We start from the raw sequence: 24,940 nt of genomic DNA, 5'->3' as shown, positions 1-24,940 counted from the left end.
TACAGGGATGTAATCGGAAACTGTTCCTACTAATATTTAGTAAGAATTTGGAGAGACACCATTGACTGATGTATACAAGGTCACCTTGTATACACTATAATAAATCACCGATTCCGACAGGGATCCAACTTTTTGGCAAAAAGTGTGTTGATGTCAAATCTTGTCCGATGTTCCCATTTACTTGGTTGCCCTTTTCTATAACACCTCTGGAATCATCCAGTTGGATAATGTCATCACTTAGGTGATTGCCTGGATCCTATAGTGATCTAAGTCTCATTTACATGAACTGTTGGGGGTGGAGGTTTTGACTCAACACGTGGTCAAAAACAGTGTTTATATATATTGAGTGTTCAAGTATGTTAATATGAGTAAAGAGTTTGTGAGATTCACAGGGAATCTCCACAATGAATATGTCCAAGCTAATTTGCTTAGTATATCAACATTACAAGGATCAATATGTTCAGGTAGATCCACTAGTTCACTTTCCTAGTGCTATAGCGATCAATACCTTCATCTTGCTAATACAGTACAGATTTAACCAACAAGAGTCTTTCTAACCAAAATAAATTTTCATGGCATCCTCGTAGTACCCCATTATGATTGATTTGCATGGACTTGGCCTGAAACCACAATGTAAAACTCTATATAGCTTGTGACACCTTCTGGCTTCCATAGTATACACAACACAGGGCCAGATCCATTTTGGCTCCGTGCCCTGCATAGTGACTGGGTACAGGTACAGTAGCTCAGCCACTATACAAGGACCAGAGGTTTTTGCTTTCAGCCCTGTATTGTGTTTAGTATGGGCACCAGAAGTGGCCTTTTATAATCCAATCTAGTGGCCCTTTATAATCCAATCTAGTGGCCCTGTATAATCCAATCTAGTGGACAACCCCTTTAAGAAACAAGAGCGCAGTTGAATGATACAATACAAGCTATGCTTATAATGCAGAGAATGTATCATTAATGTACAATTCATGGTGAAAATGGTCTTTAAGCATTATTCAATTCTGAAATATATTATATTAATATATACAGTGGCCTACAAAAGTTTCCTTCCAATGTAACAAGTGGTGCCAGACAAAGGCTGGGACCTAATTCAACATTAAGGGTAAAAAATGGACATGTCATAGTGGGCACTACCTCAACCAAAGTCTACTTGCTCACGGGTCCCTAAATAGGATATATAAAAATGTGGTTCAAATAAACTCCCCGGCTATAAGAGATAACCAGCTATAGGGAGTACATGAGTTCTGTAGGACCGGCCTAGAGTCCAATCCATTTGGCCACCCGCTTTGTAGACAACTTGAATGTAAATCCTGTAGAGCCATTACAGAGTGTAAAAGCCACCCGTAATACATAACATTTACCTTTTCCAACATTTTGTTTATTCAAAGAACAGATTTTAGTTTACCTTAAGAAACACCCTTAAGAAACACCCAAGACATGGAAGACAAATGGACACCACAATGTCATTTACACATACAGAGATCAGTTTACATCTCCAAACCTTACATATGCAGAGAGCCCATTGAGGTTCAAGGATATTTCAAAGACATTTTTTGATGTCTATATACTAAGTGTAACTGTAGACGATATAGAGAAGCTGCTCCATGTCAACTACATGAAGACTAAAATCTCTATATAACTCTATCTGACACTTTGATCTATAGTACGGGGGCACCATAAGGTACAATTCTTGGCCCATTTCTCTTCACACTGTACACTGCTGACTTTAGGCACAACTCATCCAGCTGTTACTTACAGAAGTACTCTGATGACTCTGCTATAGTAGGCCTTATCACTGATGTCGACGATAGGGAATATAGAGACTTAAACCGGGATTTTGTTGAATGTTGCCAGCGGAACCAGCTCAGGATTAATGCTGGGAAGACCAAGGAGATGGTGGTGGACTTTGGGAAACGGAGAAGTGCTCCAACCCCGGTGGAGATCAAAGGGACATTGAGATATTGAGATAGTCAGGACCTATAAGTACCTGGACGTGCTCCTCAATAATAAACTAGACTGGGCTGATCACCTGGAGGCGCTGCACAGAAAGGGCCACAGCAGACTCTACCTGCTCAGGAGGCTGAGGGCCTTCGGAGTCCAGGGGCCACTTCTTAGGGCCTTCTTCAACTCTGTGGTTGCTTCAGCCATCTTTTTCGGTGTGGCCTGCTGGGGGAGCAGTATATCAACCAGGGACAGAAATAGACTTGACAGGCTGATCAGGAGGGCCAGCTCTGTCCTGGGGAGCCCCCTGGACCCAGTACAGGTGGTGGGTGACAGAAGGATACTATCCGTCTCCATGCGGGAGAACAAATCCCACCCCATGTATGGGACCCTGATGGGACTTGGCAGCACTGTAAGTGACCAACTGCTTCACCCCAAGTGTGAGAAGGAGCTATCGCAAGTCCTTCCTTCCAACCGCGACCAGGCTGTATAATCTACATCAGTCCAAGCGAAGATCACTCCGCACAGAAAACTAATGATTATGACTATGAAGTCTTCCTTCTTTCTTCTTCTTTTCCTTAGCTGCTATGGACTCCTAGTATATCTTCTCTTCTCAGCATATGTGTGTCTACATCTGTAATATATTGCTGTGTATTATCCTGTATCTGTATTACTAGGCTGCTGTAACATGATGAAATTTCCCCACTGTGGGACTATTAAAGGATTATCTTATCTTATAGCAGTAAATATGCATATTCTCTTTAATAAAACCTATAAGAAGATATAGAAGGGTGGGGGATATATTGGCTGTTAGGAGTGTTGGGGAATGAGTGAATGGGGAAATTGGATTTTACAAGTGGTAAGATAGGGAGAGGCAGTAGTAAAGAGAGTTTAACATTTTTTTTTCTCCATTACAGGAAGAGAAGGAAAAAAAGGTAGTGCCCAATATCTCGTAAAAGGGTCAGTCAAGTTAGGCCTGATTCACATCTGTATTCCGTTCGGGGAGTCTGAACGCAGATGTGAACCAGGCCTAACTTTTTTCATGTCCAATATTTTATCTGACAAAACAAGGCGGCATGCTGTACTAGTTTGTCCATGATTTTAAGCAAAATCTGTGTGAACCTGACCTTATTAATTCTCATAGGTAACCCTTTATAAGGTGCAAGGTTCATGTATTATATCTAAAGTAGCTCACAAATTCATTACGGAAGCGGAGACAGAACTGTAAGACAACTTTAAAGAAGTCATGTATAGCAAGATGTAATGAGAGAGGAGAAAAGAGATTAGTATGGTATTTGTAGGTTGACAGAGTTATGTCGCTTATAAGGATGGTTAAGGACAGACAGGAGTCCATCAAGTCCCACCTATACTATGATGATTGAGAGAAGGGAAAAACACAAAAACGTGCCAAATAATTCCTTGGTTCAACGTCTCATCGCAAAAGACTAGTTACCATAACGTGATATTTTTAATGTCAAGAAAGTCCCCTCCTGAATGTGTGCAAGTTTCCCAAACTTAACCATGGCCCTGGATCCAATAATTCATGGGTTCCATAGAGAGCGTTCCAATGGCAATTCATGGCATGCCGACCATAACAAAATCACTTGTGGAATACTATAGAAATCCTGTAAATCTTGACCCGCTGTGAGTGGAGAAACACTGATGTATCAGACCTATATTAATCATGCCACAACTATATTTAGCCGTACGTCGCCATCTCATCATCTATCTTTAGTGCGATTCTCTAATCCGCTCATCTTGGCATGTAAAGCCATCTCCAGTGACTGATTGAATTCAATGATTAGTTAGCTTTGCGTGTCACAACGTACAATATATTCAGCCTGATATGGCTTCTGCTTTTTTTACCAGTCTCTAATTTATTTATTTTTTTACAAAACTTCCGCAGTTTCTGTTCTCACAAATACATAAAGAATACCACTATTACACAATATATCTTCTGCTTACTACTTGAGAGTTCCCTAAAGATCCCAGACAGGGGAGAGTGACACTGCAAATAAGAATCGAAACAACATTAAATATGCATTTCTATTTTTCATGCTATATATTCTTTATGGTTCTTAAGGACCATTCACCACCACTCTTTGCATCATTTAATAGCTTCCCCTTCACTGATTCAGGCACAGTTGGAATTGTTTCTGTAGCCCCCACCGTTACCGAGGAATCAATGCTGTTCACAATCCATTTTCTGCCATGTGAACATACCCTAAAGGGGTTTTATAGGATTTATACTGTATATTGATGACCTATCCTCAGAATATGTCATCAACAGGCGATTGGTGGGTGTCAGACACCCAGGTCATGGCACTCAAGAGCAAAGAAACCTCAATTTGGCTTGTGCTGATGTCATGTTCATTGGTCACATGGTACAGCATCAATTCGGTCCTATTCAAGGCTACAAAAGGGATCAGTAACCTTAAGCACTCCTGCTGCTGTAAAGCTACAACTCTCAGGATGCTCTATTAAAGGGGCTCTATCAGCAATCAGCGATACTGTGCACGCGCCGGATTTGAACCAATCCCGCCAGAAGCCAGGGAAGGCCAGGACTGGAGGGCATCGCCGAAAGAAGAGGAAGGCGTGCCAGAAGATGACGTCAGACTGTGCATGACCGCCCACTGTGCACAATAAGTCTAATTTGCATATATGTTTTTATGGTTTTATTTTAAAACGGGGGGGGGGGGGGGGTGTTAAAATAAGATTATCAGTGCCTGAATGGCCTTTTTAAAGGCTATTCACGCATACGTGTGGCTCATACGGCATAATTTTGCTGATAGTGCCCCTTTAATTTCTATGTGAGTACAAACAGAACAGAGCAAATAGGCTGGGACTTGCAGTTCTACAACATGTGGAGATGCTGAAGGCCGCCTACCCCTGAAGAGGCTGCACTGGTCACCTAAACACTGTGGCATTGCGAATAGAAGAGGATAAGACAGCATCATGCTGCAACCTGAGGAAGTCATGTCTGTCACCATATCACGACTACTTTAATTCTTCTTAGCAGTTCTGGATTGACTCACTATGTTAACCCTTTATAAGTACAGGTTGGTTTTTATATATACTCAGGGGCGTAACTACCGTGGTAGCAGCAGAGGCAGCTGCCGCAGGGCCCGGGATACTAGGGGGCCCAGTGACAGCTGCTACCACTGCGGATTTTTTTTTTTTTTTTTTAAATAAACCATTACCTGCTGGAGTAACTCCAGCACGTAACGGGCCCTATTTACTGCAGCGCAGGGGGCTGCCTGAAGATGGAGAAGAGCTGCCTCCTCCACAGTCCATCTTTTAACAGTAGTAAAGTCAGCAATTGCACCCAAGCAGGGGCCGCCTGCTGTCTGGGCCCCTGCTACCTCCCGGCACGTGTATAGTGACAGTGGGCAGGAGAAACTTCTATCTCCTGCCCGCTGTCCCCAGGACCTGTGCCGGCATCTATACTAGCAGATTGAAGGACCTGAGACATGACGTCATCAAGGGTCCTTTAATCTACTAACATAGACTCAGTGTCTTTTGTGGCCGGAGCTACCCGAATTGTACAGGTCAGTGTACAATGGGGGAAATGGGTTATAGGCTGTGAGAGAGAGGGGTACATGGGTGTGCAGGCTGTGTGTGAGATCTGCACCCCCATTCCTTCATTTCTCACATACAGCCTGCACACCTATGTATCCCTCCTACTGATATTCTGCCTTATGTGAGCATGAGGAGGGAATGGGTGGTGTAGGCTGTGTGTGAGCAAGAGTGTGGTGGAATGGGGAGTTCCCCCCTCCAGATCACCCTCTTGCTCGGACACAGCTTGCACCCCCATTTCCCCTCTTGCTTATACACACCCTGCACCCCACGTCACCCTCTTATTCACAAACAGCCTGCACGCCCATGTACCCCCTTGGAGGGAGCCCCATGTCAAAAGTTCACCACGGGACCCGCCATTCCTAGTCACGCCACTGTATATACTGTATATGCTTTATCGTACACAGTTGCATTAAAAGTAATCTTCCCACACTGTCGCTTGTCTCGTCTTTTTTGCTGCAGCAGAATATGCAATGAAACGCCAAGTACAAATATATTATCAATGATAACCGGTCACTATGGAAAACAGTGCAAAACAGCATCAGCCCCATAAGCCATTCAGGAGTACTCGGCACATTGGATATGCATAGAATAAAAAGATGACGAGTTCATCACAATACTGACTATAATGACTAAAATCTCCAACTACAACATCATCCTTACTATAAACTCCAGCTCTAGTGACTGATGCTTGTGTTTCGCCAATTACATAAGCTTTGCTAAAGCTTCTGCATTGCAGGTAGTTCCAGTTCAACCCGGATTTACCTTCAGATCCAGGAGACTAAATGTAAAGCAATAAAACACAGCAAAGACAAACAGTCTAATGACATTGGTGTGTTAGTCAGCTTAAGGGGTAGTATAGGTCTGAATAAAGCACTCACTGACACTTCCTAAGGATGAGACTATGCCGTGGTTATGTAGATATATGGCGTACAGCGCAGTCACATTCGGATGCTGGTCCCCTCTGCCACATAAGATGGACAAACTACATAGAAGTCATCAAATAGTCTCGAGGTTGGCCAGAAAGTATCGGTTTGGAGCGAACATTATCTATCCGAACTAAACATGCTATTATTATACTCTTATACTATACTATTTGAGGAATAGGGAGGTGCCAAAAAATATTAAACAACTTACTGTCTCTGTTCATGGTGAGCGGTCACATCAGGCATGTAGATGTCATGTCACCTAGGGGGCCAGAAGATGAGAAAGAAGACTGTACACTATGGTGGAGCTCCGAAAAGGAGAGGAAAGGTGAATATGAGCTGTTTATTATTTTAATGCCCCTCCCAGGGGCCTCTCATTATTATAATTAATCTTGGATGGTGAACCTCCAAATTCTTGGGTTTGGCCAAACCCCAAATTTTTGGAAAACTTGCTACAAGCTGGTTCACGTATCCCTATAAGACTCCAATATTATAAACTGCACAAGGGAGGTGGGGACCTAGTTACAGCTTTTGCATTGAGCCCAATTATTTTAGGTTTTATGCCTTTGTATCTCTGGTCAGACTCTTATCCACCAAAAGAAAAAAAACTACAAAGAATTCTATTCAGTGACTATAAGCACAAACCTTGTAAACTGCAGTGAAAATAGAGTAGTTTTGGGTGATAGAGGAGGCAGGAATTCCCTGCGTTATAGATCTGTATGATGAAAGGATTCCCCTCTCCCAACTGGGTTCAGTTCAGGAAAAACAGGTAAAGTACAGACCAGAATGACTTGTGTGCTTGGGGCCTTAGGCTGGCCATACACTATAGATGGCTGTCGGATGACTGCTTGTTTGGCTGATCACTATTTCACCCCATCCCCTTCCTTACATGTGATGCTCAGCTGAGACTGCATTTGTTCTACATACGGGGAGGGGAATAAGTTGCCCCCAAATTCCTCTGGTGGAGACATGTTTCTCAGAGAACAGCAGGATTGGGCATGTAAGAGCTAACTGCCAGATAATTCTCCCCCGACATGTCATTGGGGGTTTAGTCGGGAGACGCTCATACACAATGGTCAACTATTCTCATGAAAATCATGGTTTTGGTCAGCATCATGTAACCTATATCAATGAGAAGGTAACATAGCTGTGTAGATGTATCCAGCTCCTCGGACACTGATACATCCATCTTGATAAATGTAGGTTCCAAATGTGACTATATAAGAAATACAATCACTATATCCTGTGTATGGCTCTCACATTTTAGCTTCTGTATTATGGCATCCATCTCCGAGACTCTTGTGATCCACCTTCATAGATCCCCCCGTTCATTAGATCTTTTCTGCAGCCACATTTTAGCTTTGATGTTACGTCTGGTATATGAAATATTCACAGCACCAGCAGAGTATACTACAGCACAGCTGAAATGCCGACTTTTGCCAATATTGCTTTTTTCACTGGATGTGCTGTAAAATGCTCACGGGACAAACACAACAAAGGGATATGTCTGACACCACATGCTTGTCGAGTGTTCAACCCACTGTAATGGAGTCGGGATTGGTGTTTGTCTATAGCTATGGACACAGTTACATATATCAATTGTATGAAGATCCCTATGGACATATCAATCCATAGGTAGATGTAGACATGTGTATGCAAACAAACAGAGCCTTCTATACAACAATGCCGCCAGTAGCTGGCATAGATTTCAGGTATAATTTCCAGTAAATTTGTCGGGCTGAGGCATCACCATCTCGGCCTGCCATGCTCTGCCAACTTTCTAAAAAAAAGTGGCAAATGGGGGAAACAGAATGCTTCGGCGCAAAACAAAGCTGTACCACATCTATAACCAGAAAACTGGCGTAGATAGGTTAGAAAATCCACTCCATTATCGTCCTGAAAAAACAAGATTGGGCAGTTGAAAAGTAAGTGCCCGATCCTTATCTCCCTTCCCCGTTGGGAGACCCCAGTACACTTTAGTTGGTTGGTATGGCTGACACATATCTGGTGTGTATAGATGGCTTTAGGGCTTGTCCAGTAAGGTCAATCCTATAGGTCAAAGTGTCACCTGCCTTATAAATGACAGTCCACCCACCAAAATCCTGATGAGTGACTTGTGTTGCTGTAGGGGAAATGTAGTATTATACGCTTCACACTGAAATGAATGGATGACCTTGTAATACTTGGAAGGGACTTGAGACACTATGCACTAGTTCTTTGATCTGAATGGAAAGAACCCGATTCCATTACATACATAGGCCTAATAATGTGTGCTTGTCAGGGCATAGCAGATGTTGTAGTTTCACCACAACTCACGAGCCACAGGTTGGGAGAACTGAGATCCGCACAAAGTAGTCTGAACATTTTCCACCACTTCCTTTCCTTTCAATTGGTCCTAATCTGTCTCATTTTACAAGTAGATGTGAAACAACCTATATGAATAAATCTAAGACCTGCGTTAGAGAAGTGGTCTAATGTTTCTACGACCAGGATGGAATCATCCAGGTGAATATCAGTACAATATGTTGTAAGGATTACATTTGCTTTATAAAACCAGGTCCGAATGTTCCTCTAAGCCCAGGTGACATCGTCCTGTCCGGGTCTCTCGGCTCAGTCATTGTCTTTAATAAAGAAACAGCTGTCGCGGTGTGTTGTGATTTCTCAGTGAGCGGCAGCATTGGACGTGAGTGTACATTCCCTTGATATGTCTTGTCCACGAGTAGATACGCAATCTGCTAGCAGCAATGACTGACTGTCTGCTGGGAAAGTTGCAATGTGACACAATTTTTCTTAACAATTTTCTTTCCTATGGAGACTACTTACATGCTTGTAATAGTGTAATTCTTGTGTTCTACATCTTTTCCTAATTGCCTCCCTTGGTATTTTCCTAGACCACATTGGAGTTACCACATATTTATTATTACTTTGGGTTTTTCCATTATTACATTTTTTCATCGGTGTGTTGTATAAGCTTATTTGGAATACAAGTGTGTATTATGTGTAAGGAAAGATGATACAGAGGAGCAAGTAGAGAGAGATGTCCCTGCAGGTGGACTCAGGAAATTTCACAGAGTGGATGACTGATGGCATATAGAGGTCCTATCCATGTCCAATAATAGGGATCTAATCCTGTAACTGGTAGGTAGCCACTGGCTATAATGGGCCAACTGTGCAGTCTCTAAGTTGAGCCGCCAGGAGATAAAGTCCCATTGCCTTTTCTTAACAATCCTGCCACTCTGTTCTTGAGAGTGGTGGTGGTGGTGGTGGTGGTGGTGGTGGTGGTGGTGGTGGTGGTGGCACGGTATTTGGCCCCCTGACATTGATGACATATTCTAGTGATGTACCATTAATGTCTTTACCGAAACAACTTTTTAAGAGTTGGAATTGGCTCTACATATTGGATGAGTGATAGTCAACCCACTCATTTCAGTAGCATTAGCCAAGCATCTAAGGTGTATGATTATGTATAGCCTTCCCTTAGGTGGAAGGAAGGCTCAGGCTTGTTGACTTCTGGCATGTCCCATACTTCTCAGGGGCTATAAGTCACTGCCAGAGGTGTCTGACACTCTCCTCATTGGGAACACATGCACGAGCAGAGGAGAGAGGTCTCTTGGCTAAACGAGTGCTAAACCAACGGCTGTTGAAAGGGTTCGGTCAGCTTAAAGGGGAGTTCCCATATAGATCATATATGGCATATATATATATCTATGCCATAAATATCCCACAGATGTGAGTCCTCATTTTGCAGATATGGGAAGCAAATAGGTGGCCATACAGAAACAGCTCTCTGTTCCCTTGTATTATATCACTTTTACACCACTAAATATTTGATCATTTAGGAATAAGTACAATGACTTGTAGACTATTATAAAGACTTTAGGTGGATTGTCTATGCTGAACTATTTGATAACAATGAGGCAATATGCTGTTTGTATACAGTGCCCCCCCCCACACATCTGTGTACCCCATTCATTAAACCAGCCAGATAACAAAATGCATTAGAGAATACACTACTACTAGTCAGCAATTGTGCCAGTGTGTACACAAGAAGGATTTGTCGCACATTGGTCATATTTGTCTATAATGCAGCATTTGCAGCTGCACTGTGTAATATGGGGCAGGCGTTATTACACAAAGCTCTTACACAATACATTTCAGCATCAACTATTACAGTGCAAAAAAATGGACACTAGGCAAACTAAAAACTGTGCTGTTGTATTAACACAAACGTCTCAAAACATCGTCTAAACTATGAAACACTCTTGTGATAGGTAACAAAAGTTGATCCATATTGTTGTCCGATGTGACGAAACTCACTATAGATTTATTGTGTCTCAGGGAATGGAGCCACCTGGACAACACTGAAAATGATACCTGAAACGCATTGGAGAAAAGTTAGATACTGCACACCTAGGCTAGACTGGGCATGTTATATACCATTGCAAAGCTACCGATGCACTGAATTCAGCACATTTTACGTTCTCTCGGTATCGTTCCCTGTTCCAGAGATATAGATGCAGATTCAGCTACCAATATCCCTGTACTGTCAGGGGGAGGTCGGCCGTACAGCTCAGTGTCACTTCTGTAGCTTTGTACTATGAAGGATATCCCCATCTAGCAATGATGGTGGCCCTTCACAGTTTTGGCTATGGATATCTGGGGGAAGATTCCAGCAAAATGGAAAGGTTGCCGAGTATTCTGGTGACAGACTCCCTTTAAATGATTTGCTCTCTCTGTATACTTAATACTGAGGAGTGGAAGCAGCACATACAGTATTGTGTTATACCGAGTCCTACTGTATTATGCAAACAATACAAAGATCCCACTTACATAGTGTTAAGTGTCAATTTAACATTCCCTTCTGTTCTCTCTCATAAGTATTCATAATGAATGAGACGTCTCCGCTGTAAGAAAACAATGTCTACAATGTGCTGTATGTGCGGGAGAAGTTTTACGGAATAAAAACTGACATTCAATCAGATTAAAAGCAGCTTGTAGAAAGATGATCCCCGGCCTCGCGCTGACGCCAAATTGTTGCCTTCGCTGTAAGTAGATCTTATTACTTCATTAGAACTGTACTAGGTGTACATTGAATGACTGACCGGCGGAGACCTTGAGGTTTCCTTCAGCAACACTCCAATCTACCTCTCCTGTATAAGTACCAGGGCGTAGGCCACATACACTTCAATGTATCACCAGGTCTAAGATGATGGGACATTGGGAATGGTTTGTACATTGGGAATGGTTTCTCATCTCAGTACCATAATACTATGGTCTCCCATTACTGGAAACATCTTTGGTACAGCTCACCATTGAATATGTTCGAATAATATGTACACCAATTTTTTTTATTTATTGGAGGATAGTCCATTAAAATCTCGAAAAATCTTCCATGGTAACAGACTACAACCCTCCCTATAGAACCAAGGAACAAACTGAAAAAGTACGATTGTAGGGTCAGACTATAGTGGATTTATTTGTAGTCTTTAACCATGGAGACACAGAATATTTATATGATATTTGATTCATTTTCTTTAATTTGATGTTGAGATTGCAACACACTGGTGAGCGCCCTGCTGGTCTCTTCATTATGCGGATACATGGAATTTGGTAACCCTCGGACCCATCATCCAAGCAGCACTGTTACACTAGGATCACACTGACGTTTGAGCCCCATTCCACTTAAAATCAGCAAAGAGAAAAGACCTGCAAGGAGAACTCTTGACTCTTGCCATTTTCGGTGGAAACCCGGGGGATCCCATTATAGTTTATGGGGTCCACAGGTTTCCGTGTTTAACCACTTGATACAGACCAAGCAGACCTGAAGGATGGAAACATGAACGCTAGTGAGAAACTAGCATTATACCACCACATAAAGCTCCTTTTTAAAAAATAAAAATAAAAAAAAAAAGTTTGGAGGTGAAGTTTTTTTTCTTCTGCTCTTAAATCTATATCTACCTTTTTAAGGTCTTAGCAGGTGACCTATGGAGAACATTTGTAGCCTTCCAAATTATTACCTAACTTCTGGTTATTGAAGTAACAAACACAAGACAATTATTTCCATTGTGTTTGTGTAAATGTGCAGCCAGTTCTATCCGCTTGTCTACAAGACAAGTACCAGTGCGATCTGCCTCATCTGACTCAATGGAAACGGAAACTTTGAGCTTGTTTTATAACACACATGGTAAAAGTGTCCTACCTGTCACCCCTCCATATCTAACGCTGCGGATTTCTATAGTTAAAGAACCCACATTTATTTTAATAACAAATTAATGTACAAAGTGAGTTAGAATTTCTCACCTGGAAAAAAAATGCTGCACAATGTGTGAACTGTGATCTAAGATACAGATCTCCCAACTTTTGAAGAGCTGAAAGAGGGATAAATATGCGGCACGAGTGCGCGCCGCGGCAAACTTAGCTCCCCCCACTTTTATGTTGACTCCGCCCATTCTCATTCATTTTTCATGTGCCCCCACACAGTATAATCTTCCTACAGTCACCTGTAAATTATATTCCCCCCCTCCATCTGCCCCCAGTTTCATATAACCCCTTTATCTGCCCCCAGTTTCATGTCCCCCCCATCTCTTCCCCCAGATTCATGTCTCCCCCCATCTCTGCCCCCAGATTCATGTCTCCCCCCATCTCTGCCCCCAGATTCATGTCTCCCCCCATCTCTGCCCCCAGATTCATGTCTCCCCCTTTAACACAAACAAATACTTATACTCAACTTCCAACTCTCCCCCACAGCTCTCTCCCTCCACTCACATAGTTGTAGGCATGATATGACGTCATCACATCGCGCCTACACACGCCGAAGCCAGAGCGCAGCAGTAAGGCAGGAGCTGAGCTGTGACAGCTCCTGCTTTACTTGCTTATATGTTCAACTCATCGGCGTCCTCCGGACACCGATGAGTTGAAATCAGGACATACCTCCGTCGACCGGGACCGCGGGACAGGACACCAAATTCATGAATGTCCTACGGCAATCGGGACGGTTGGGAGGTATGAAGACAGACTTGGATTAGGATGGCTTTATAGCGCAAGATCAGTAAAGCCTGGATTTGCTGCTTTCCTATTTTTTTAAGTATAGTGCAAAAGTTTTAGGAAGATGTAGGGGAAAAAATGCTGCAAAATAAGAATGCTTTAAGAAATAGAAGGGTTAATAGATTATTTTTGACAATTAACAAAATGAATTGAATGAAGAAAAGAGAACTCTAAATCCCATCAATATTTGGTGTGACCTTTGTCTTTTGGAGGAAAAGTCCTGGAAATGATGATATGGCCCCCACAGAGCCCTGATCTCAACATCATCCAGTCTGTCTGGGATGACACGAAGAAATTGGAGTAAGCCTACATAGACAGAGGATCTGTGCTTAGCTCCCCAAGATGGCGGGAACAACCTCCCTGCCGAGTTCCTTCAAAAGCTGTCTGCAAGTACCGAGTAGAACTGATGGAAGGCAAAGGGTAAAGGTCACAGAGGATAAAACTACATGTGTATATATATATATATATATATATATATATATATACTGCCCTCCCATCTCACAATTCTCCCATTCTTAGATTAATATAGTGCACCAACTCTGAACTGTGCTCCTGCTGACTGTATACGGAATAGAGCGAGGTTGGTCATGTGACCAAGAGTAAGAGTTTCGGCATGGGAGGCAAAGAAATAAAAATCTGGTGCCCCAATACGCTGTGCAAAAGTAAAAAGGGAGGCAAGCGTATGGATTATAAGTAAGTGTATCCAGTGGAGTGAATGCATGGAGAAACTTACGAGTCCTCCTTTAAATGGCCTACTCCTCTAACAGACCACTATTCACTGCAGTTTTGGATGTATTCCCTCTACTTCTTACTACAGGACATGTGACCAGACACATATATCACACATGTGATGTAGTATATGACTGCTGTCATCATTGACCCCTAGGTCATTTATTGTGGGATTGGAGATCTGACCAAGGCAACAACTATAAAACTTGCGGGTGTAAGAAATATATAGAAAAGTGTGCACGCCTATAAGGTCCCCTTGTACAGGGGAAAAGGGGTGTCCTTGTGAAAGAACACTGACTTGACATCATGAAAAGCTATGAAGAGACCCCGTACCCTCTATTGTTCTGGTTAGCTACATACAGCAAACCACAATGAACTCAAGTCATGGCCATATTAACACATATATGGCAACAACTCAAGGATTGTATACTCTTCCAGCATTGTCCGGGAACAGCCCCATTTCTACCGCTCCGCTAGTTGTTTTTTCGCTCTACCACCTATGGAACAAATCTCCATTGAAACAGAAATTCATCGGAGCCTAAAGACAAAGGCAATTTTATTGCAGATAGTGGGAACTATTAGATTTCATCACCTACCGCACAAAAGACTCTTTATGGATGCCTGCAATGCAAAACGGGATGCAGCTTTACAACTGATTCCGACGCCATTACATAACACTACCTTATTATGAATTTGGCTCCTTCGTCTGGCCAATTAACCCCTTCAAGGCTACCCTCAGTGAACAGGGGTTAAAGCAATCTGGCGATATTGAACGCTGCTTTGCGGTCTTGCTACCAATCTAAATTAATGCCGTCTCTATATTCCAGCTAGCACAAAGCCCCCTGAGGAGATTTGCACATTTTAATCATTAATCGCTGCACGTCCTTACACAGGGTCCTCTCTCTCTCCCTTTCCTTCCCACATGAGATATGCATGTGATGGCCGAACTCTCGGCCTAAGGAAACCTCTCCCAGATCTGAGTGCTGTATGTCTACGCATGTATGACACTCGAGGATAGACATATAATAAAACACACACTACATAATGGGTCTGTGTCTTACAGAATGACAGTCTATGAGGTTAGCAGTGAGAACAATGCATCCTCTATGAGTTTCAGGCATATTTTCAGTGCCGATTTGTATGCAGGTTTTCCTGAAATTCCAGGCGAATTCCACGTGTTACAGGAACAATTTGTTGCAGATTTGCTACACCTTAAAGGGTAAAATCCACATTGAAAATCTGCTATAAGAATTGACATGCCGCAGATGTTAAAATTCACACCGCTGGTCAATGTAGGTGCAGAAAAGTTTTAGAACATATAGATGGGATTTGTAGAATCTGATCTGCTTGGTTGGTATTGTATTAGACTGTCATTTATCCTCAGGCCTTATTCACACATATGCGCTCTTTTATGGTCCATATATATATATATATATATATATATATATATATATATATATCCGTTTTTCATCTATTGCGGTTTGTGTTTCCGTTATTTATTCTAAAGGTCATGCATTTTTTTTTTATGTATGTAAATTCCATGCACAGATCTAATTTTCAGACCCGTGAAAAACAGGCTACACATGGGCGGCTTAATGAATACGTTGTGTCTAAAAAAAACGAACAAAAAGTAGTGCATGCTTCAACTGATGTTTTCCATATCGATCTTGAAATCCCTGCCCTCATGGAGTACAAGGTGCACACTTAGTCAGAAATAAAGTTATACCCCAGGTTTTGTGCATCTTAGGGTCCATTCACACGGAGTAACGTGCCGCGTGATGTGGCACGTATACGGCATGTGAGACTTTGCACGCCATAAACGCTCCCATTGATTTCAATGGGAGCCTGGATCGTATACGCCGCAAAATCACGGCCACAAAATAACGCGGCGTATACGATCCAGGCTCCCATTGAAATCAATGGGAGCGTTTACAGCGTGCAAAGTCTCACACACCGTATACGTGCCACATCACGCGGCACGTTGCTCCGTGTGAATGGACCCTTAAGAGATCTAAGCCAACACCTTGATATAAAGACTTCTGGTACTTGGTGTAAATTATGATAAATCTGAAGGGGCTGATGGCCTCACGCCCACCAAATTGGATTCAGGAAAGCAGTGCGAGGCGCAAAAATTCAAGATTTGCAATTTTTGGACAAAAAAAAAACAGTGGCCTTTTAATATAACTTGTATGCCAGTGTTCCCGATGCACAAACCATGATCATTCAATAAAATTGATCCCAATGGGTCCGTGTGCTGTCCATGGAGAACACTGACAACAGAAGGAAAGAAGTCGCTGACCTATATAGTGGCCAGGTACCGATACTGCGGCTTAGCTACCATTGAAGTCAATGGGAGTTACGCTGCACTAACAGTGTCTGGTCACTATGCACTATGTGTTGTGTACAGAACAAGCATCGAATACGAACTCATACAGCTGATCCTTGCAGGGGCTACCTGTCAACCCCTCTCTGATTAGATATTTATGGCCTATCTTAAGAATAGGCCATGAATTACAAATTCCTGGACAACCCCTTTAAATGCGACCCGAGTTTTTACCTTATTTCAACTATGCTACTATACTGTAGTTATTTCCCCACTCAACTTACAGATGTAAGTTGGGCCTCCATGCAAAAATCTGGAACAAGTGCCCCATCTACCATGTGACATTTATAATACTGGTAGCTCTTCATGTGGCAGCGGAGTGTTTGGGCTTCTCAGACACCCTGGGGATCAGACTACAGGGACCCCAAGTAATCAAGAGAACGGGGAAAATGGAAGGTGCTCCTGTATACAAGCCAGTGTGCTTGTCTGATTGTGTTGCATTCACTTCTATGGGGCCGTTGGATATGCAATCTCTGGGTAGTAGATATGTGTCTGTAATGGCACTACCCCATTGAGGAATTGCAAAATTGTTCCTAGTCCTCAGCAGTGCCATGTGACTGACACGATGTCTTATGTGGGGATAGGAAGTCAGTTTTTCTATTCCTTCCTGTAAGAGCGTCAGTGGAACTCTCATAGGAATTCATCAAGAAACGGACTACTTGTCCACAAACACAACACTGTGTCAGGAGGACAGTCATATTATTGATCACATGATACAGCTGAGGACCAGGACAGAGCAGATAATACAGCCACCCTTCAGAAGAGTACTTGCACTACAACAAAGCTACATATACAACTATGAGCTGATGTAGATTTCACTGTAGGCACATGGCCCCGCTAGAGTAAGACTTGCCATAAATGAGACACATTATCTGGCAGAGCAGGCTTATCAAGACTTGTGTATTATGTGACAGGTTTCATAGATCCTCTCCCCCCCTTTCCCCCCCCCCCCCCCACACACACAGACACAGAGAAGTGTCTACTGGGCAGCTCCCCTCAGGCTTCTCTCCACTGCTCAGCTTGATTGACAGATTCCTCCCTACTGACAGGTTTTATGGAAATGGGTTGTCCAAGATTTCAGTATTCCTGACCTATCCTTAGAATAGGCCATAAATACCTAATTGGAGGGGGCAGACAGTCTCCCCTTGACCAATCGGCTCCTCTGCCGCCCCGTTATAAACGACACAGGGCCAATAGTCCCAGTCCCTGTCTAGTGTCCAGGCACTGGTACTGCATCTTAGTTTCCATTGAAGGTGAGCTGCAGTACCGGTGCCCAGCCACTACACAGGGCGTGGAGTCAACTGTTCTTGGCGCTTTGTGGTACATAGTATGGCCATTGGAAGAGGTCTCATAGCTAGGAATAGACCATAAATGCTGAAATCCAGGACAACCCCTTTAACTTCTTCATACATTAGATAAACTTTGGATGAACCTGCAAATGTGTATGTTTATGGGGGAATCAAAACTGGGGAGATCACCTTGAATACAGACAATTTATTGGCCTGTTCCCCCTCTCTAGCTCCATCCTGCCTGATGGATCCTGCCCCTACCTAGATCTGACTTGAAAAAGGTTCACTGTGGCCCAGATGTCGCCAATTTGATTTGAACACTACCACGTGGCACCACCATCGAACCACCAACAAAGAGTGCAGCACCATTGTCTTTCTACTACTGTTCCCTCCCTCTAGTCTGATAATACACATATATGGGAAGAATAGCTTGTGTGTATAGTGTTTATAGCGGATTCTTGGCTACCTGGAATTGACAGCTGAGGCCACAGAATGATATCACACCCCACCAAAATAATGAAAGTCAGTATGAGTGCCATGATGCTATAAAAAATGAACTATAGAACAACAAAGGAGTCTTTCATTGGCGTAGTAAATTTACAGACAGCTATAAAATATACATTTATAGAAATAAAAAAAACTGTATAATTTAAAAATGAAAATGGACTCGGCTCAACTAGACACTCATGTGAGACAGACATGTAATTGACCCCGGCTGACACCCAGAAATGATATTAGTCCCCGGCTTCTTGAATTTTCCATTAAATCCCCACAATTCATTTCTATGGAGGATCTCAGAATAACACATACACACAGATAGCAATGGTAGATATCCCCATTGTGTTTACTTGCAGTCTTATATAGGCTGGGCAGGAAAACCTACTATAGTACTATAACATCCGATAGGTAGCACAAGCCACAGATACTGCAGCTCAGTGTACGATATCAAGTACAGCTCATCTACATCTATACCCTGATATAGCAGAACACACTGTAAAAAATAAAGTCTATATATATTTGACTATATCCACCTTGCTGAGTGTTTATTGTGCTTTGACCAGAACATGCAGATGAGTAATAAGATCCTCCAGTTATTAAGTTTTAACTCGTTACTTGCCAAAGATGGACTCTAGTTACTCATAGATTGTATCATTGACTTTACGATGCTAAAATCATAGAAGAACATACATGAAGTACTTCAGAACATCTACAAGTCAAGCCCACTGTAAGACGCCTGCATGTGTACCATGCCTGACCTCAGCGTACCTTGCTGTCCTTAGGAGTACAGGTAGCTGCTATGGGTATACAGCACAGTATACGTCACCCATCTACCCATTGATATTAATCTGTATAGGATATGGCACAATTGTGCTAAAATGATGAAATAAAATCCTACCAGTCAATGTGAAAGTTTTTAACAAAGACTATAAAAATGCAATAAATTATTCATTGGGATTATGAAGAGGATTCGCTTTGGGTATATTGGGATGCCACTTGGGCATACAGATGTTCTGTCATTGAAATGATAAAGGGAAAATCCACTTTTATCCCAAAACCTGCTCATTCAGCAACGTGCAGCAGCGGCAATACAAGATGCTGGTCTAGCTCTCACACATGTTTGCCTCCTGGGAATCATCAAATATTAAAGCAATGGTGAAATGCAGCAATACAGGCAGTGCAGGCGCCCGGGCACACAATACAATGTATCATTAATGGCAAGTGTATCATAATATTACACATCCTACAAAGCACAAGGCAACATTGTATCCAGCAGCAGCTCTGCAGTACACATGTACCCTCACCTACCCCAGACACACACATCCTACACTGACAAGCAGCGAGGATGCCACCAATGGCTATGGCTGCGTCCTTACCATACACTGAGCTCCTGGTGACCTGTCCTCCCATAGTAGATGGATGAGTGGCTGCTGTCACATCACACAGCAGGGCAGGGGCACTGCACACACACAGCAGCCTGGATCATGTTGCACATGTACATACACCCAGTGATTACTAATAATACTCATACAAGCAGCGATGCTCCAAGGAGCTGACACCCACTGCAAGCCCTCCCCTCCAGCCAGCAATGTCATGTATATTTACATAAGAGGGAGGGGACTGCTGCCTGCCTGAAATAGCAGATAGCCCAGGCTTAGTAGTGAGACTAGGGATCTCCCATCTATTCTATACCCTTGTCCTGCAGTCTATCCTCTGCTGTAGTGTACAATGATACAATCATGTATCTGCTGTACTATATATAACTGAAATAATGCAGGATTATTCTGCTATGGTATATATGTATATGGTGCGATGACTTGTGCACTAGATATATTTGTGATGCTGTATTGTACTGAAGTGCTATGTTGTCATACAATATATATGATGTGCTGTTACTATGTACTATATGTCTCTGAAATGCTGGCAAGCTGTACTGTACATTGTGTGCAGTGCTAAACTACCACAGCGTACTGTACTATATACAGGGTATCTATTATACTTCTATAGTGTACTGTACTCTATGTATCTGCTGGGCTGCTATCTGTATCTTATATACTGCTGCGGTATACTGCACTATATGTATCTAGGGTATCTATTACACTTCTATAGTGTACTGTACTATATAGGGCATCTATTATACTTCTATAGTGTACTGTACTATAAGTATCTGCTGTGCTGCTATCTGTATCTTATATACTGCTGCGATACTGTACTATATGCATCTAGGGTATCTATTATACTTCTATAGTGTACTGTACTATATGTACTGTACTATATATAGGGTGTGTATTATACTTCTACAATGTACTGTACTATATGTATCTGCTGTGCTGCTATCTGTATCTTATATACTGCTGCAGTATACTGCACTATATGTATCTAGGGTATCTATTATACTTCTACAATGTACTGTACTATATTTATCTTGTGTGCTGCTCTACATATCTAATATACTGCTTTAATGTACTGTTATATGTAACTGATGTGTGTGGTCTATTATACTTCTACAGTGTACTGTACTCCATGTAATGTACTTCTCTAATGAACTCTTACAGTACAGTGCACTATAGCAGTGCCTCAGTTACATATATGTATCTATTACACTTCCATAGTGTGTACTGTAAAACTGGTTTTTTTTTTCCCCACAGCAGTCAAAAACACAGCGATTCAGCAATGTGCAGTCTTAGCCTTGATCTCTGGTTCATACTGTATGTAACATTGCTTTTTCTATTACGTCCCCTATGTAATACTTATCAGCTTGAGTTCTGACTATTAAACTGTAGTAATACAGACACAAGAAAATATACAAAGGGAGTAACAGCAGAAAACCAACACAATTTTTGGTCTTTAAGTTTCATTCATTGACAACTGGCTGATCGGATTGATGGAATTGTTAGAGGATGGGTCTGTTTAGTGGGTGTCGATGATGGCTCTTGCTCCAATCTATGGGGACTTATTATATATTGCCTAAACACAAATGACTGGGGTCTAAAGGTCCCCATACATGTTATAGAAAAATCAGCAAAACCAAACAATTTTGTTTGGACAGACCACTTACCTAATGTGTATGGTGGTTACTGACTCTCCCCGATACATACTGAATGCCCGATCCCTTTGTATTCCCTACCACCAGAGGTTTGCAGCAGAATATTGCCCACTCCCCACATTCAGGACACATACTTGGTTGGCCGTAACGAGTGTCTATGTACATGAGGGAACTGGGAGGAATAGCTGCAGCCCAAACCAACATTCTGCGGACAACTACTGAAGGCTTATAAGCAACTTAATACCATATAGAACTCTATTTTAGTGCAGTATTATAAGAGTACTGAGGGGTTTGCTTATTCAGTGTTGGATTTTCCAACCTTACATACAAAATGGGTGGTTCATATCACTAGAACATAATAGTCCTGAGCTACTCATTCACCCGACATCCTGTTTAATCCGTCTCACTGCTTTATCACAGGTGAGACCTTACTTGAACAGCAAATACAGCAGTCAACTTTCTTTGACGTACAGCAGTATATTAACATAGCTTCTGATCTAGGATACACATGGGGAAATGTAGTAACCCCTCCACAGCCACAGGAGTAGCACAATGCTGGTTTTGTATTGTATTGTCCTCTTTTACTGTGTAACAATCTATGTCACAGGATCGGTGCAGGTATAAGCTGGGGCACCAGTGGATGACTACATGTGCGCAGTCTATGGGTCAGTAAAAACAGCATGGGTGACACACAGATTGGTATCTGTCATCCGTGGTTTTCACTGACCCTTACAGTGAAAATAAAGTGAGCCCCTGCTCCATATTTTGCAGCTCTTCAATCTGGCCCGGACACACAGGCGCAAAAATTACGGCTGTGTTTATGGGCCCATTGAAATGTATTGGTCCTCACTTTTATCTGCAATTGTGGATAAAAATCACGGGCATGTGCATGAGGCCTAAAACTTTAGATGTCTCAAACATATTGAAATGAATAGGTCAACCCTGTCATAGATGGACAAGCCAAGTCTGACTGAGATCGAGAATCCCTTCTATGTTTTCATATGCTTCACTGTGATGTAGGGGGCCTAGGGCTCATAGTGCTACAGAGAGCCCAGCGCACCTCCTCCTGGCCGACCCAAGGGCAGGACAGGCACCTCCATGCTTCTTGAGTGTACTAGTTTCATGGCCAAGAAGTACACTGTATTCCCAAAGGCACGTTGTCACCTACATTTACCAAGGTGGATGTTGTTAGCACAATACAAGGTAACACGAGTTGCTAAGTAGTAAGGAACAGCCGAGATCAACAACAGCAGTCTGCACGACAAGAACAGATGAACTAGCTTGATGTGGAAACAACGGTCCTATGGTGCACACAGTCAGTACCCAGTTTTTACAGAGATTTGTGTGTACTTACAGCAGCCAGTTCTCAGGCACACAACAGATTCACCCCACTTGTTTTCGTCTCAGAAATTGGACATAATGTAAGACTGGTGGCAACGAATTGAAGACTCAAAGCGTGCAGAAAACCTCCTTGTTATAGGAGTTTTCCAACCCAGCATGACAATAAAGCGTTAGGACCTGGTACACTAACTATTCCTCCCAACTCCCCTATACATATGGACTCTCAGCTGAGTAGTGCACGTGTATTTAATAGGGTCACACAATTGAAATCTAACTCACTGCTCCATATGTATCCGAAAGCCACTGTCAGGGTAGGATCGGGAAGACATTAGGTATTATGGGAACACTACTTCGTACATTTATAGATAAGGTGAATCACCCTGGGGAGTGGCAAAAGCCCCAGGACACTTGCTCTTCTTTTTGCTCTCTCTTTAAAATATCCTACCTCGTATTGATTGGCAAAAAAAAAAAAAAAAATCTTAAAGAAAGTTTTTTATTTAAATTTTTTATTGTCGGACGTAATATTTATTGTACAAGTCACGGGCTGCAGGCACCTGTACCAGGGCATTATACTAGGGAGCACGGCCATCTGACATATGTCATGTTTTATAGATTTCTGCTGAATCCGATTGTTGTTCTGTATCAGTTGGTAAAAGAGGAAGTCCATTTGAGGAACTCCATCATGAGCTCTGTGTACACACTGCAGATAGCTGCTGCCAGATGTTCTGGTTTACAGTCAGCTTTTTACAATGTTTCCACAATATTGTGTTAAAGGGAAGAGGACTTTGGTCCTTGTGATAAGGTAAAATATTCTACCCAATGCCGATTATATGGCCCACACTTTGTTTCTCCTCAAAATAAGGAAGATGTAATCTGACAGGTGGAAGAAGTTTACCTTATTACATGTGACAGAACCTGGCAACTGATCCAAACAAACAGGAACGTTTATTAAAGAAATGCTGCCATTCTGAGAATGAGAAGTTAAACATTTTTGCAATGTAGGAAATTAAAGGGGTTATCAGATTTCTAGGATTAATGGCCTGTCCTAAGGAACCCTTGCAGAACACCATTACCGAGGCAGCACGCAAGGTCTATGGGAAGTGTTGCAGTACCAACACTGACCACTACAATACATACGCTACTCCTGGACTGCATCGGTATTGCTGATCTGTGCAGGTCTCAGTTGTCAGACCCCTGCAGATCTAATGTTGATGGTTGTAAATCACAGAAACTGCATAGCCTCTTTAACACTGTGCAAAATTTTTAAAGATTTCCTCTAACCATCTTAGGCTGATCTTACATGACCGTAATGTAAGTCCACAAATGGTCCGTAATTGAGGGTTTTCAATTGTGGACACATTATATTCAATGCCGCCTCTTACACCACCGGATATTTTATCCGTGGTGTGGCCAGGCCGCAACCGTGGTCCACAATTTATAGAGCACGTCCGTAATGCTGTGAATTGCGCCACTGCACGGACTCGCCCATAGAACTCTATGGGCAAGTGTGGCGGGACACGGACATCTGCGGAGTGTATGTTGCCGATCAGCAACTAGTGTTGCTGATCAGCAACATGCGGACCGTAGAATCATTACGGTCGTGTAAGACCAGCCTTAGTGGTGACATTGGTTGTCTCGATCAGTTGCCAATGAATACCACCATGAATGCAGGAACTTTCTATAGTCTAAGCCTTGTCAAACCCCCCAGCCATGACTACCTTATTGTGGCCGGGTTATCTTCTCATACATGTAGTGTCCCTGCCTGATAACCTGTCTACAATAAAAGACTCATGGCTGGGTTTTTGATTTCGTTACTGTGAGCAGGTTATCAGACAGGGACACTATGCAGTGTGTATGAGAAGATAACCTGGCCACAATAAGAAAGTCATCAGTGATCAGTATCAGTCCATACACAGCTCTAAGCAAGATGGTCTCACCAGACATAAATTTGCACCATGTATGGGTGGATATCATGACCATATCTCTTCTGTAGATCTCTCTGTTTGATCTCTTTTCCGGAAGGAAACCCACGTACAAGTTCACAGGTGTGTAATGCTCCGGAGTGGGTCTCTATCTAGGCTACAATCTTAAGTACAGTTCAGTGTAAACATATTGTAAAAAGTGTTCCTTTGTTCCTAAAGTGTCTACACATCGTGGT

General features: G+C 42.5%; 1 protein-coding gene across 2 annotated transcripts in view; it reads right to left on the bottom strand.

Moving 5' to 3' along the window:
- NEURL1 (neuralized E3 ubiquitin protein ligase 1) overlaps nt 1-24,940 on the bottom strand; it is a 164,166-nt gene that overhangs the window by 48,007 nt on the left and 91,219 nt on the right. The window contains exon 1 of one of the 2 annotated variants that reach the window (XM_075257526.1): nt 19,772-19,986. The exons of the other annotated variant lie outside the window; for it this stretch is intronic. Coding sequence (XP_075113627.1) covers nt 19,772-19,805 — 34 coding nt within the window. The 5' untranslated portion in view covers nt 19,806-19,986. Of the gene's footprint in view, nt 1-19,771; nt 19,987-24,940 lie in introns of those variants that run through there. 2 annotated transcript variants of the gene reach the window in all.

This window comes from Leptodactylus fuscus, chromosome 10, assembly GCF_031893055.1.
Source record: "Leptodactylus fuscus isolate aLepFus1 chromosome 10, aLepFus1.hap2, whole genome shotgun sequence".
NCBI lineage: Eukaryota > Metazoa > Chordata > Amphibia > Anura > Leptodactylidae > Leptodactylus > Leptodactylus fuscus.
The sequence above is the reverse complement of the archived record's forward strand: the minus strand, read 5'-3'. Positions and strand labels throughout refer to the sequence as shown.